The sequence below is a fragment of the Bos mutus genome, chromosome 2 (genome assembly GCF_027580195.1).
Source record: "Bos mutus isolate GX-2022 chromosome 2, NWIPB_WYAK_1.1, whole genome shotgun sequence".
Taxonomy (NCBI): domain Eukaryota; kingdom Metazoa; phylum Chordata; class Mammalia; order Artiodactyla; family Bovidae; genus Bos; species Bos mutus.
This window is the reverse complement of record NC_091618.1, coordinates 51,004,349-51,016,946: the sequence shown is the minus strand read 5'-3', so window position 1 is coordinate 51,016,946 and position 12,598 is coordinate 51,004,349. Positions and strand designations below refer to the sequence as shown.

Genomic DNA, 12,598 nt, shown 5'->3' with positions numbered 1-12,598 from the left:
TAGTATCATACTTGAAATTATGTGAAGTTTTAGCCTTTAGAAACTTTACAAAGTTTTAATGATGACTTTTAAGATACGAGAGACTAAGAACATCATAAGAAGAATATTTGGTAATTTATCGCCATATCAACATATACGTACATTCACTATATTTGCAAAATGTTACTAGATATTTTAGCAGTAAGGAAGGAGAAATAATGAATTGGGTAAGATCCCTATTTGCAAAGATCTTATAATCTAATTGGAAAATAAAGCATAAGCACTTGAAAAGTCAAAGCATAAAAGTCACATAACCAAAATAGTAGGAAGGACAGCTTGATATATTAAATAATTAACGATCAAATTAGTGTCTAGACCAGAGGCTATTACACCTGGGTGTGCCATTGAAATTATGTGGAGAAGTTTTAAGAAATTAAATGCTTGAACTTTACCTAGACCTCTTGAACTAAATTTCTGGGCAGGGCATGGGAGGATAGAGGGCATAAATTAAGAGAAGGGAGATAAGTTGGGGGAAGCAAGACCTGGCATTTTGGACTTTATAAAACTCCCCAGTAATACTGACAAAAACAGTTCGACACAGCTTAGTGGAACAGTATTTGAGAACTGCTGTCATGGGCCAGGATGGCACCACTGGGCAAACATATTTTTGCCATTACAAGTAGCATATAGACTAAATGGGCTTTGAGTTATGTAGGATTTCAGCAGAAACTCTCAATTCTCTCCATCTCCACCTCTGTGATGCTGAGCACAGCAAAGGTGAGAAAGACTAGACTACATCATGAGAGTGAGAGTCCACCAGGGAAATTCTTACATTGAATTTAAAAAGAAAGATCTTGCCACACACAGAAGAAGAGCTCACCAGGGAAAAGGAACAGCATGTATTCAGGAAAGTAAAACTGGGTTTGAAGCATGATGCACTGAAGAGTTGTTCAGAAGAGAGGGGTCATACAGGGGAATACCGGACTCTGGAGAGGATCAGATTTCTTCTTTGAGTTCCACTGTGTTTTTATTATGGAAAAATGTCAGTGCCAAGTCTAAGATTTTATGTCTCAATTCAATAAACATTATGCTACTTTTGCTTATTCATATTACATCCAAATAGTTAGTGTCTTACTATATTCATTATAGTCTACACATCTAGGATGCATTCTTGGCTGTGAAAGTTTGTTTCTTTTTCATATTCTTTAAAGATGGTTCTAGGTTCTTTAGTCAAATTCATTCAATTCTCATACTTAACAGCAAAAAGCCAGGACTGCACTGATCTGCTATTGGTGACGAAGTATTTGTTCACAAGATGCCTTTGTTCAGAATGCCAGAAAGCAAAAGTGAATCTCCAAGACGATTATCAGTGTTACTGAAGATTTAACAGTTGGGGCTTATGCAACTTGAATTAAATACCAATATTTTGGTTACCTGAGTGAGTGATTCCTGGTAAGATCAGGTTGACGTTCCTGCAGAATTTCAAAGATGTTGGGCTGGCGCAGAAATGCAACAATCTTGTCATTGTAAGCTGGAAAAAAAAAAATATATATATATATAGTATGTAACAATATTTTCAAATCTGTTAGTTTTATTCACATAAATCCAGACTTCTTTTGTTTTCCTGATTAATATTTCCTGTATTCAGAGTCATAGTTTAGAGCCCCTGTGCTGTGCTGTGCTTGGTTGCTCAGTTATGTCTGACTCTTTGAGATCCCACGGACTGTAGCTCACCAGGCTACTCTGTCCATGGGGATTCTCCAGACAAGAATACTGGAGTAGGTTGCCATGCCCTCCTCCAGGGGATCTTTCTAACCTAGGGATCAAACCCAGGTCTCCCGCATTGCAGGCAGATTTTTTACTCTCTGAGCCACCAGGGAAGCCCAAGAATACTGGAGTGGGTAAGCCTATCCCTTCTCCAGGGGATCATCCCAACCCATGAATCAAACCAGGGCCTCCTGCATTGCAGGCAGATTCTTTACCATCTGAGATACCAGGGAAGCCCTTAGAACCACTATAGATAACTAAATTCCAATTTGTGTCTGTCCTGCTGTATGAGTATTGGACATGTTAGGTGTGATTGATTTATGCACTCATTAAACTCATTTGATGAGCCATATTTATTATCAAATTGCAAGATGAGATCATCAACAAGATTCTAGATACTGATACTCATACTGATTCTAGACACTGAGACTTATCAATCTCATAAACAACTGCTAGAAACGGAAAGCCATCTTCTGATTAAATGTCAGCCACCCACAGGGGTAAAGAGGCAGAGCAAGAGTTGCCAACAGCAACTACTGAAATGCAGAGGCAAGCCATTCCCAAATTCTGGATGGAAATAAATGCCACTAAGTCACAGGGTAGCTCTTTACCAAATCAACTACACCAACAGCTACAATAGAACCAGCATCATCAATTACGTACATAATATTTTAAAAGGAAAATCTATATCATAGTTAAGGTTGGCTAATGTCTATAGAAATTTTAAATGTAATTAAAATTTATTAAAGGCTCTGCTAATATTCTTTTATCAAGAAACTAACTTGCTTACTTAAGATAATTCATCTTCATTACATTTCTATTTCTAATCTGAAATATAGATACATTTAAATCACAGAACTGAGTATCTGAATCCTCAAACACCAGAGATTTCTAGTTCAGTTAATACTCCCGTGTTCATAAATAGGATCAAGAAACATGCCTTACTTAAAAATATCAGTCAAAAGAAACATAATTCTCTAGTCATCTGCCACTTCAAATTTTAACTACATCATGCTTATCTTAAATGCGAATGAAATTTTAAAAAATACTATCTGCTAAAATGGAATCTCATTATTGAACTCAATGTGTCCTAACTGCACTTTTCACCACATATAAATAATAAACATACTTTTATAGTTGAAATCTTATCACTAGATTTTTACATTTCATCTAAGATCAGAGACTAGATAATTTTTAAACTACAATTTTATAGTACTTAAAAATTCTATGTGTAGTATTTAGCATCAAATTAGTAATTATACAATAAAATATAGACTATTTGATTTCTACTCAGAATTTCTTCTTATATCAGTGGTTCTCAAACTTCTTTCGGACGTGTGCACTGCATTATATTTCACGGTAAATCTTTCTTTAAAAAATAAAACATTTACGATAAAACCAGACAAATGAAGAGCTGCTCAAATTGAAGATGGAACAGCCCACTTGCCAGCCTATCCATTCCATCTACCTTAGGGGCTCCAGGTTTGAAAACTGATCTACTTCAACCTCACCATTTTACTAACAACTCAAACTGTTCTTCAGGCCTACTGGCCTGTATTCATTTATATTTAGTTTACAATTTTGGCACTTTTGCTATCTTGAATTTGCCACAAAACCCCTTAAGAATGTGCCCTCATGACTACTACAGGCTCACACACCATTTAAACTCTGTCTCAAGTATTGGATATATATTAAACAAATATGTTTGTCCAAATGCCTAATTTAAAATGGCCACACAACCCAGTTGCTTTAACAACCTATTTTTCCTTAACTTCAAGAATCTAGCATAAAGACTTCACACAGAAAAGGCAGAGTAGTATAAAAATTCTCAGCCTACAGGATTTTACAAGACATAAGTGTTTGATACTCAAATCAGTTTTTTAAGGATAATGCAACTGTTCCTCTGTTGTCAGAGAGGCTGACAACAGGGAAGCATCAGCAGAGAATGCGTGGTGCACACTGACATGAAAGCAAACATGAAGACTTTGAGGAAGAGGTGACATACCCACTGGAACCATGTCCTGGTACTGCGGCCTGCTGACTGTATTGAACGTACTCGACGGCCTGGGAAGAACTGGTGGTCCTGCATGTCGAGAATCTTCTCCTACCTGCAAACACAAGCAGTGTTTACATTCTACACTAAATCCCAGAGTACTTTACAACGGTATCCTAAGCCAAGTTGTTCAGAATACCGACAACAAGCATTGCTAAGTACCAACTGATCAGAACAGAGGCTAGCTTGAAGAGCGGACATAGGACTCTCAAAAGCTCTGCTTCAGTTGTTGAACTGAGGGGAGTGGTTGGGGTATCCATGTCCCTGAGAGGGGCCAGAGCTGTGACTACTGACCAAGCATAGAGAAGGAGCTCAATATACCTATGGGGATGTAGATGCTGAATACATGTTCCTCTGAATTAACTTCTACCTGACCTACCTGTTGCAGGTCTGAACACAGACCTGCAACAATATATCAGAGAGAACACTTGGGTGCAACAGAATTCACTGGGGCAGTGCCAGGATATGCCTTCTTTTGGCCAAGCAAGTCAGGGAATCCCTTGCCTCAGCAGAGGAGGAGCTGAAGAGCAGCAGTCTTTGTGAGGGTTTCCGAGTTGAGTATTATCTCCTCAGAAGCAATTGTACATGCTTATTAGTGCACCCAGAGCAACAGCTCTTTCTGGTTTGAACCTCCCACACCAGCAAGCTAATCATAGCAGGTGTGGAGGAACTAAATAGGGTTGCCCCAACCCAAATTAGTTTTTTTACCTACTATAGACTTAGAAACTCATATATATAAGTAGATAAACAAAAATGTCCATTAATAGTCTTACCAGAAAACTCTAACACTGCTTTAGCTTCTGTTTTAGCATTTTCCCCCCACGTTACAGAAATATTTCATGACAACAGTAGAACAATCATATGAGAGAGTTAAGAGAACAAGAGGCAAAATAACTTCCTGGATTTATAAATTTGTACATTTATTTTTTAATAAGTTTTTGTTTTATTTTTATATTTTTAAATTTTAGTTAATTTGCTTATTTTTAATTGGAGAATGACTGCTTTACAATATTGTGTTAGCTTCTGCCATATATCAACATGAATCAACCACAGGTGTACATATGTCCCCTCCTCCTGAGCCTCCCTCCCACCTCCCACTCCATCCCACCGTCTGGGTTATCACAGAGCACCAGATTTGAGCTCCCTGCATCCTACAGTAAATTTCCGCTGGCCATCTAATTCTACATATGGCAATGTACATGTCTCAAAGCTACTCTCTCAATTCATCCCACCCTCTCCTTCCCCTCTCGGGTCCACAAGTCTCTTCTCTGTGTCTGCGTCTCCACTGCTGCCCTGCAGATAGGTTCATCAGTACCGTCTTTCTAGATTCCATATATATGTGTCAATATGCGATATCTGTCTTTCTCTTTCTGACTTACTTCACTCTGTATAGGCTTTAGGTTCATCCACCTTACTAGAACTGAGTCAAGCATGCTCCTTTTTATGTCTGAATAATATTCTGCTGTGTATATGTATCACGACTTCTTTATCCATTTATCTCTCAATGAACGTCTAATTGTTTCCATGTCTTAGCTATTGTAAACAGTGTTGTGATGAACAGTGGGGTACATGAGTCTTTTTCAATTATAGTTTCCTTAGGGTACATGGTCAGTAGTGGGATTACTGGGTCATGTGGTAGTTTTATTCCTAGTTTTTTAAGGAATCTCTATACTGTATGCAGGTCAAGAAGCAACAGTTAGAACTGGACATGGTACAACAGACTGGTTCCAAATTGGGAAAGGAGTACGTCAAGGCTATATATTGTCTCCCTGCTTATTTAACTTATATGCAGAGTACATTATGAGAAATGCTAAGCTGGATGAAGCACAAACTGGAATCAAGATTACTGGGAGAAATATCAATAACGTCAGATATGCAGATGACACCACCCTAATGGCAGAAAGCAAAGAGGAACTAAAGAGCCTCTTGATGAAAGTGAAAGGGGAGACTGAAAATGTTGGCTTAAAACTCAACATTCAGAAAACTAAGATCATGGCATCTGGTCCCATCACTTCATGGCAAATAGATGGGGAAACAATGGCCATCATCAAAAAATCTGCAAACAATAAATGCTGGAGAGGGTATAGAGAAGAGGGAATCCTCTTGCACTGTTGGTAGGAGTGCAAGAGGATTCTTGCACTTGGGCTCCAAATTTTCTTGGGCTCCAAAATCACTGCAGATGGTAATTGCAGCCATGAAATTAAAAAACACTTGCCTCTTGGAAGAAAGGTTATGACCAACCTAGACAGTATATTAAAAAGCACAGACACTACTCTGTCAACAAAGGTACCTCTAGGCAAAGCTATGGTTTTTCCAGTAGTCATGTATGGATATGAGAGTTGGACTATAAAGAAAGCTGAGCGCGGAAGAACTGATGCTTTTGAACTGTGGTGTTAGAGAAGACTCTTGAGAGTCCCTTGGACTGCAAGGAGATCTAACCAGTCCATCCTAAATGAAATCAGTCCTGAATATTCACTGGAAGGACTGATGCTGAAGCTGAAACTCCAATACTTTGGCCACCTGATGCAAAGAACTGACTCATTGGAAAAGACCTTGATGCTGGGAAAGATTGAAGGCGGGAGGAGAAGGGGACAACAGAGGATGAGATAGCTGGATGGCATCACTGACTCAATGCACATGAGTCTGAGTAAGCTCTGGGAGTTGGTGATGGACAGGGAAGCCTGGCCTGCTGCAGTCCATGGGGTTGCAAAGAGTCAGACATGACTGAGCGACTGAACTAACTATACTGTTCTCCATAGTGGCTGTATTAATTTGCATTCCCACCAACAGTGCAAGAGGATTCCCTCTTCTCTATACCCTCTAAAGCATTTATTGTTTGCAGATTATTTGATGATGGCCATTCTGGCTGGTGTAAGGTGATACTCATTGTAGTTCTGATTTGCATTTCTCTAATAATGAGTGATACTGAGCATCTGTTCATGTATTTGTTAGCCATCTGTATGTCTTTGGAGAAATGTCTATTTAGGACTTCTGCCCACCTTTGGATGGGGCTGTTTGTTTTTCTGGTATTGAGTTGAATGAGTTGCTTGTATATTTTGGAGATTAATCCTTTGTCAGTTTTTTCACTTGCTATTATTTTCTCTCATTGTGAGCATTTTCTTTTCACCTTGTTGATAGTTTCCTTTGCTGTGCAAAAACTTTTAAGTTTAATTAGGCCCTGCTTGTTTATTATTGTTTTTATTTCCATTACTCTAGGAGGTGGGTCATAGAGGATCTTTCTGTGATTTATGTCAAAGAGTGTTTTATAAATGTTTTCCTCTAAGAGTTTAACAGTTTCTTTGAGTTTATCTTTGTGTATGTTTTTAGGAAGTGTTCAAATTTCATTGTTTTATACATAGCTGTCCAGTTTTCCCAGCACTACTTAATAAATCAGTACTTTTAAAATACAGTTTCTACTACTACCCACTCAAAGCCTCATAATCATTTTATCACACTGCTTCAGTTACGTGTTTGGTGGAGGTTTTTCTAAAGGCCCTAAAGTGAAAACGTTGTCCCCGTCCTTCACTGCCTGTTTATTCTTCAGAATGTTCTCACTCATTCTTCAAAGTGCAGTTCAAACAGCCTCTCCTCGATAAAGCTTTCCCTTCCCTTCAAGCTGATGTCAAATGCCACCTTCTCTGACTGCCATAGCACTTGGGGGACATTTTAAAAGCAGCTGCCATTATTAACAGTCTATAAAGCACTTTTCACTTGTATTGTTATTCATCTGGATTATAGTTAGTTTTATATATTCTCTCTGTCATTTTTTTGTATACCTCACATTAACCATGTTTCTACACTACTGGTGTTCAATAAGTATTCATTTGTTGGATGGAAGAGATACCCGAATTTCTACTACCTGGAATATTTGCTAAATGAGTCTAAGAGAATGGCTGGGAAGACTTGTGAATGTAACTAGAATTTTCCCACTGCACTTCTCTTGAGTTATTGGCTTTGAGAAATGAAGCCAGTATATACATGAAGCCAATGAAATCTCCTCTTGGGGGAGATTTTGATCATTAACTACATCTTGTTCATCATTCACCAAACTTATCGTTTCAATCTACCAATATATACTTTCCATTCTGTCAGTAGGGTGCCTTTTGTCATCATTTCCTAGAATAGTCAAAGTTCTTCTTGACACCCTGCTTCTTCAAGCCAGACCATCAGTCTGTGGGCAAGCCATGATAGATGTGCAATTACTACAGGATGTGCGTGCTTCCAACAGCTGGGCCAGAAGGCACATTCACCTCAAAGGTTTAACAATGCTGGGGCTCAATGCTGAGACTTCATAGGGTCATCTTAGTGCCACTGCTCAGTTTCCATCCACAAGAAGAAAAACTGTCATTCAAATTTTAAGGTGGATCTTAGTATCCTTACTACTAGACCATGAAAATAATTCGAATTCTGAGGCAGAGGAGTTGAAAGAAAGTATAAATAAAGTTACTAATCTCTCGAACGTTGTTCTGATCAGACTGAACAGTCAGCATCATATGGTGGAGTGGAGATAAGGCAAGTGTCTAAAGGGCACAGGTTGTGTGATAAAACTAGGCACGGCCCTAATATGCTACATATGATGTACAAAGTCCAAAGGTAAGAGGTCTATACTGCTTTTTAGGTGAATGTATTAGCATCGTCCAGTTTACCACTAAAGGTTTATATGACAGCCAGGTAGAGATTTATTAGCTACTCATAAAACATACATATTTTTGTGCATACCTCATCCTGCAATATATTTATATATCATTTTTATATGAGCTTCTTGTGTGTACTCGTCTATGTCTGCACTTTTAACCAGCAAACACACGTGATCCTCACAGCCAGTATGTAAATCATGAGGGGAAATTCCAAGAGTGGAATTCTGGTAAATCAAATCCAGTTATTTATTGCATTCATAATCTTTTCTTATAATAGAAGCTACAAAAATATTTGACATACAATATAATACTGAAAAGATGATACGCTCACAGACAAAATCTGGAAAAGGAATGCAGGAAAAGAATCTTAATTCTACTCGTCTAAGGGAATTTTTATGGCATTGAAACATGTATAATATCATGTATGAAACGAGTCGCCAGTCCAGGTTCGATGCACGATACTGGATGCTTGGGGCTGGTGCACTGGGACGACCCAGAGGGAGGGTATGGGGAGGGAGGAGGGAGGAGGGTTCAGGATGGGGAACACAGGTATACATGTGGCGGATTCATTTCAATATTTGGCAAAACTAATACAATATTGTAAAGTTTAAAAAATAAATAAATAAATAAAATACAAAAAAAAAAAAAAGAAACAATGTATATAAAGTGATGATATATGACATTCAAAGCATAAGTCTATTGTTGCTGTTGGTCAGTCACTAAGCCGTGTCTGACTCTTGCAACTCCACGTCCTGTGTATAGCACACCAGGCTTTTCTGTCCTTCACTATCTCCTGGAGTTTGCTCAAATTCATGTTCATTGAGTTGGTGATGCTACCTAACCATCTCACCCTCTATTGCCCTCTTGTCTTGTACTGAGGAGAGAATATTTGACATAAAACATTCTTCTTTTATTTATTTAACCTGCAACCGAAAAAGGGAAACAGAAAGAGAGTATTCCTTTTTTCTGTTCTTTTTTGGTTAGGTTATTGGAGAGCCCTCATGTGGTTACCATGGGTCACTGCAAACCAGCAAAGTAGAGTACAGTAGAGCTTTTAATTCTGCCCATTTTCTCCGGGCATTTCATGTATAGAAATCAACTCTCTTATATACCCTAATTTTAAAGAAGATTAGAGAGGATCACAACCTCATAGCTTAGGCCGGAGATTTTCATCTAATCCCACAATCCTCACTTAAGAAATGTCCCTACCTTTAACCCAATTTTAATCCCCAATTAAAATCTCAGGGACAGAGAAGCCTGGCAGGCTACAGTCGCAAAAGTCAGACACGACTGAGTGACGGAGCAAAAGCTATGTTCATTTCTTCCTATGAAGTTGCTATCAGGTATGCCAAAGGGCTCCCCATCACCCTCTCTTGAACACTGTATTGCATTATGAATCTTCTCTCATCACCCACTGAACTTTAAAAAAAAAAAAAAAATCTAATTTCTTCAACCTTTCCTCTAATGTCTTACTTTTAAATTTGCAATTTAGGTTCTATTTGTTTCCAGAGAAGCCCTGTCAACATTCCAGTACTTTTCAGCCTCCAAATGATAGCCTCAAACTAGAAAAACAAAGCAATATGAAAGAGCCAGCAGAATTCAATAAATCCCACATCCTGCATTCCTACCAACCAACAGGTCACTTGCTACAGCTGGGACTCACCTCGCCTGCGCTGTGGCTGCGCTGCCGGGTCAGGTGTTGTCGATGCACCAGTGCGCTCGTGGGTCTGCTGCTCTGAAGCGGGAGTCGGGGATCGATGAAAGTGGTGGTTCGGGAGTTGTGGTCAACAAAAAATGCCTAGGAAGCAATCCACTGAGTCAATAGTCCATACATGCCACAGACTTGTCCTATCGTTTCACACATTCAGGAAGAGACCCACTTTGCAGCAATAACCTTAGCTCTGTTTTCTCGTAATTTCAAATCTTCGGGAGAATTACTCCTTCCTCCCTTGGGACAGACCAGAACACAGGAAGCAACGCTTAGACTGGATTCAGAGTGAAGACAGCAGGAAGGAACATGGCCCCTGTGTTTAGGAAATATTCTTAAGAGACAGTCATCAAGTTAGGATCTTAGAAAAAAATCACCTGATTGGACATTTGGGCTTCTCTTAATTGATGCTAAGTGCATACTGCTATGGGATATTACCAAGTTCTTCTTTCAAACATCACTGACTTCTCTTTTCCTTTTATGCAATCAGCTACCAAGTCCTCCCCCCATTTTCCCAATATAGAGTCTCCTCTATTTCTCCCATCCCAGCCTGGCTACCATTCATTCCATTATTTCAGGACTTTCTCTTAAATGTAAAATTATTAATAGTTTCTCGGTTGTTTCACATCTCTAACAACCTTGATTCACTGAATTGGCACATCACTATGAGAATATATTTTTCTAAAAGCTTTGACTATATCTCCACTCCAATCCAAAACCTCTACTGGCTACCTGTTATCTACAAAAAAAAAAAAATTCCAACCCTTTGGTCACTTTCTAAGACTCTTTAAAGTCTCCTTATTTGCTCTTCAGTTTCGTCATCAGTTACACATCTAAATTCTATCACATTCAATGACTCTGGGCAAGTCACTTAAGTTCTCTGGGCTACAGATTTCTTATAAAAACATGTCTCCTTCTCTCCCTCATCCATAACAAATATTTCTCCCCCATAATGTGACAGGAGGGAGGAAACCATGTCTGACACATTTACTGCAGAATCCCTAGTGACATGAAATCATGAATGAGCATAAGCCATTTCCCTCAGTTTCGCAATAAAGTCTGCAAGCAATGTAGAAAGGCCTTTAAAAATTCTTTTTAATTCTAACGCTCTTCACAAGAGCTATTTTTCATTATCAGTAAGAACCAAATGGTAGTAAGTTTTCAAAGAAAAATTCATTCAAGGCAATAATGAAGCCCATTATCTCAAGGACAATTAAAAATGTAAGTTTTCCATGACCAGGTAAAGTTAATTAGGTCATCAAAGATAAAAAGAACTATTAGGAAAGCCTGGAAACTCACTACTGATTAAAATGTCAGGACACAAGCTATGTGTCAAATAACCTAAATGAGCAAAATAGAACTGACAACTCAAACTGATGGAGCTCCTTTAACAAAGTACTATACCTTAAAGACTAGGAAAGAACATATCTAGAAAAATCCCAGGGGCAGATGGTATATTTATGCCAATTTAAATAATCACCTTTCCATTATGAAACAAAATGTTTCTGCAGATACAGAATCAGGGAACAGGGCACAACAATCTGTAAGTAGCTCCCAAATAGGCAGAAAATGACTTCTTTAAAAAATAACTTTAAGTAGAAAGTGCACTAGAAACAAAGCAGAGAAATAACCAGAACCAGAATCCTTGTTGGCCCTTTTCTCAATGTCTGATTTCTAGGTACAAAGATTAGATTAAATGGAAGTCGTGTAGGAGATGGTGTCATCAACCTTATATCCCTGGGTAATGTTCCCTTTTTTCATAACCTACCAGGTGGAATGTCTTACTTCTCTGATCCTGTTAAAAAAAAAAGTACATGAATTGTAAACCCTACACAGGTTTGTATTGACAGGCTCTGGTCTCAAATGTGACACCAGTTCCTGTTTGATTTGAGCTTCTAATCAATATCTGGATATTACTTCTGCCACTATTTAAAATGTCATAAAATAGAAATTCAATTATTTTTATATGTAGACATTTCAAAATAATATCATATCAATCTCACATCCTCTTTAAGAAGATTAAGCTCTTATTACTTACAACAATACTATGAACCATGCTAAGGGGAAAATGCAAAGAGTATGAAAATAGGATTGCCTTCTTACTCTACCTAATTTCTTAGGCATGTTTTGAAGGTGCAGGTGGCCGTTTAGAGGTAACAATGATGCACTTGTAATTGTAAGGACAAATGGGTGTGTCCATCTAGGTCAGTTGTGATTTACATGGAGTGTCACAGTATAATTTGATGTTAAGAGGCTTGTCTAAAATCCATTCTCTAAAGAATTATACTGTAAATGCCTTCAGGGTAGGGACTCCTTACTCACCCTGTTCTCTCTGATAGATTTTAGGGTTACGTCTGGGAGAAAGAGGGTGCTCAGAAAATAAACTTCCAAAAACTTGAATAGCAGACTCTTGACCAAAATACAAGACAAATGACGATGAACTAACCAAGTATT

General features: G+C 38.3%; 1 protein-coding gene across 2 annotated transcripts in view; it reads right to left on the bottom strand.

Moving 5' to 3' along the window:
* HECW2 (HECT, C2 and WW domain containing E3 ubiquitin protein ligase 2) overlaps positions 1-12,598 on the bottom strand; it is a 432,558-nt gene that overhangs the window by 72,990 nt on the left and 346,970 nt on the right. For both annotated transcript variants that reach the window (XM_070388859.1, XM_070388865.1), the window contains 3 exons: positions 10,100-10,234; positions 3,752-3,854; positions 1,414-1,510 (listed from right to left, as the gene is read on the bottom strand). In XM_070388859.1, coding sequence (XP_070244960.1) covers positions 1,414-1,510; positions 3,752-3,854; positions 10,100-10,234 — 335 coding nt within the window. The remainder of the gene's footprint in view (positions 1-1,413; positions 1,511-3,751; positions 3,855-10,099; positions 10,235-12,598) is intronic.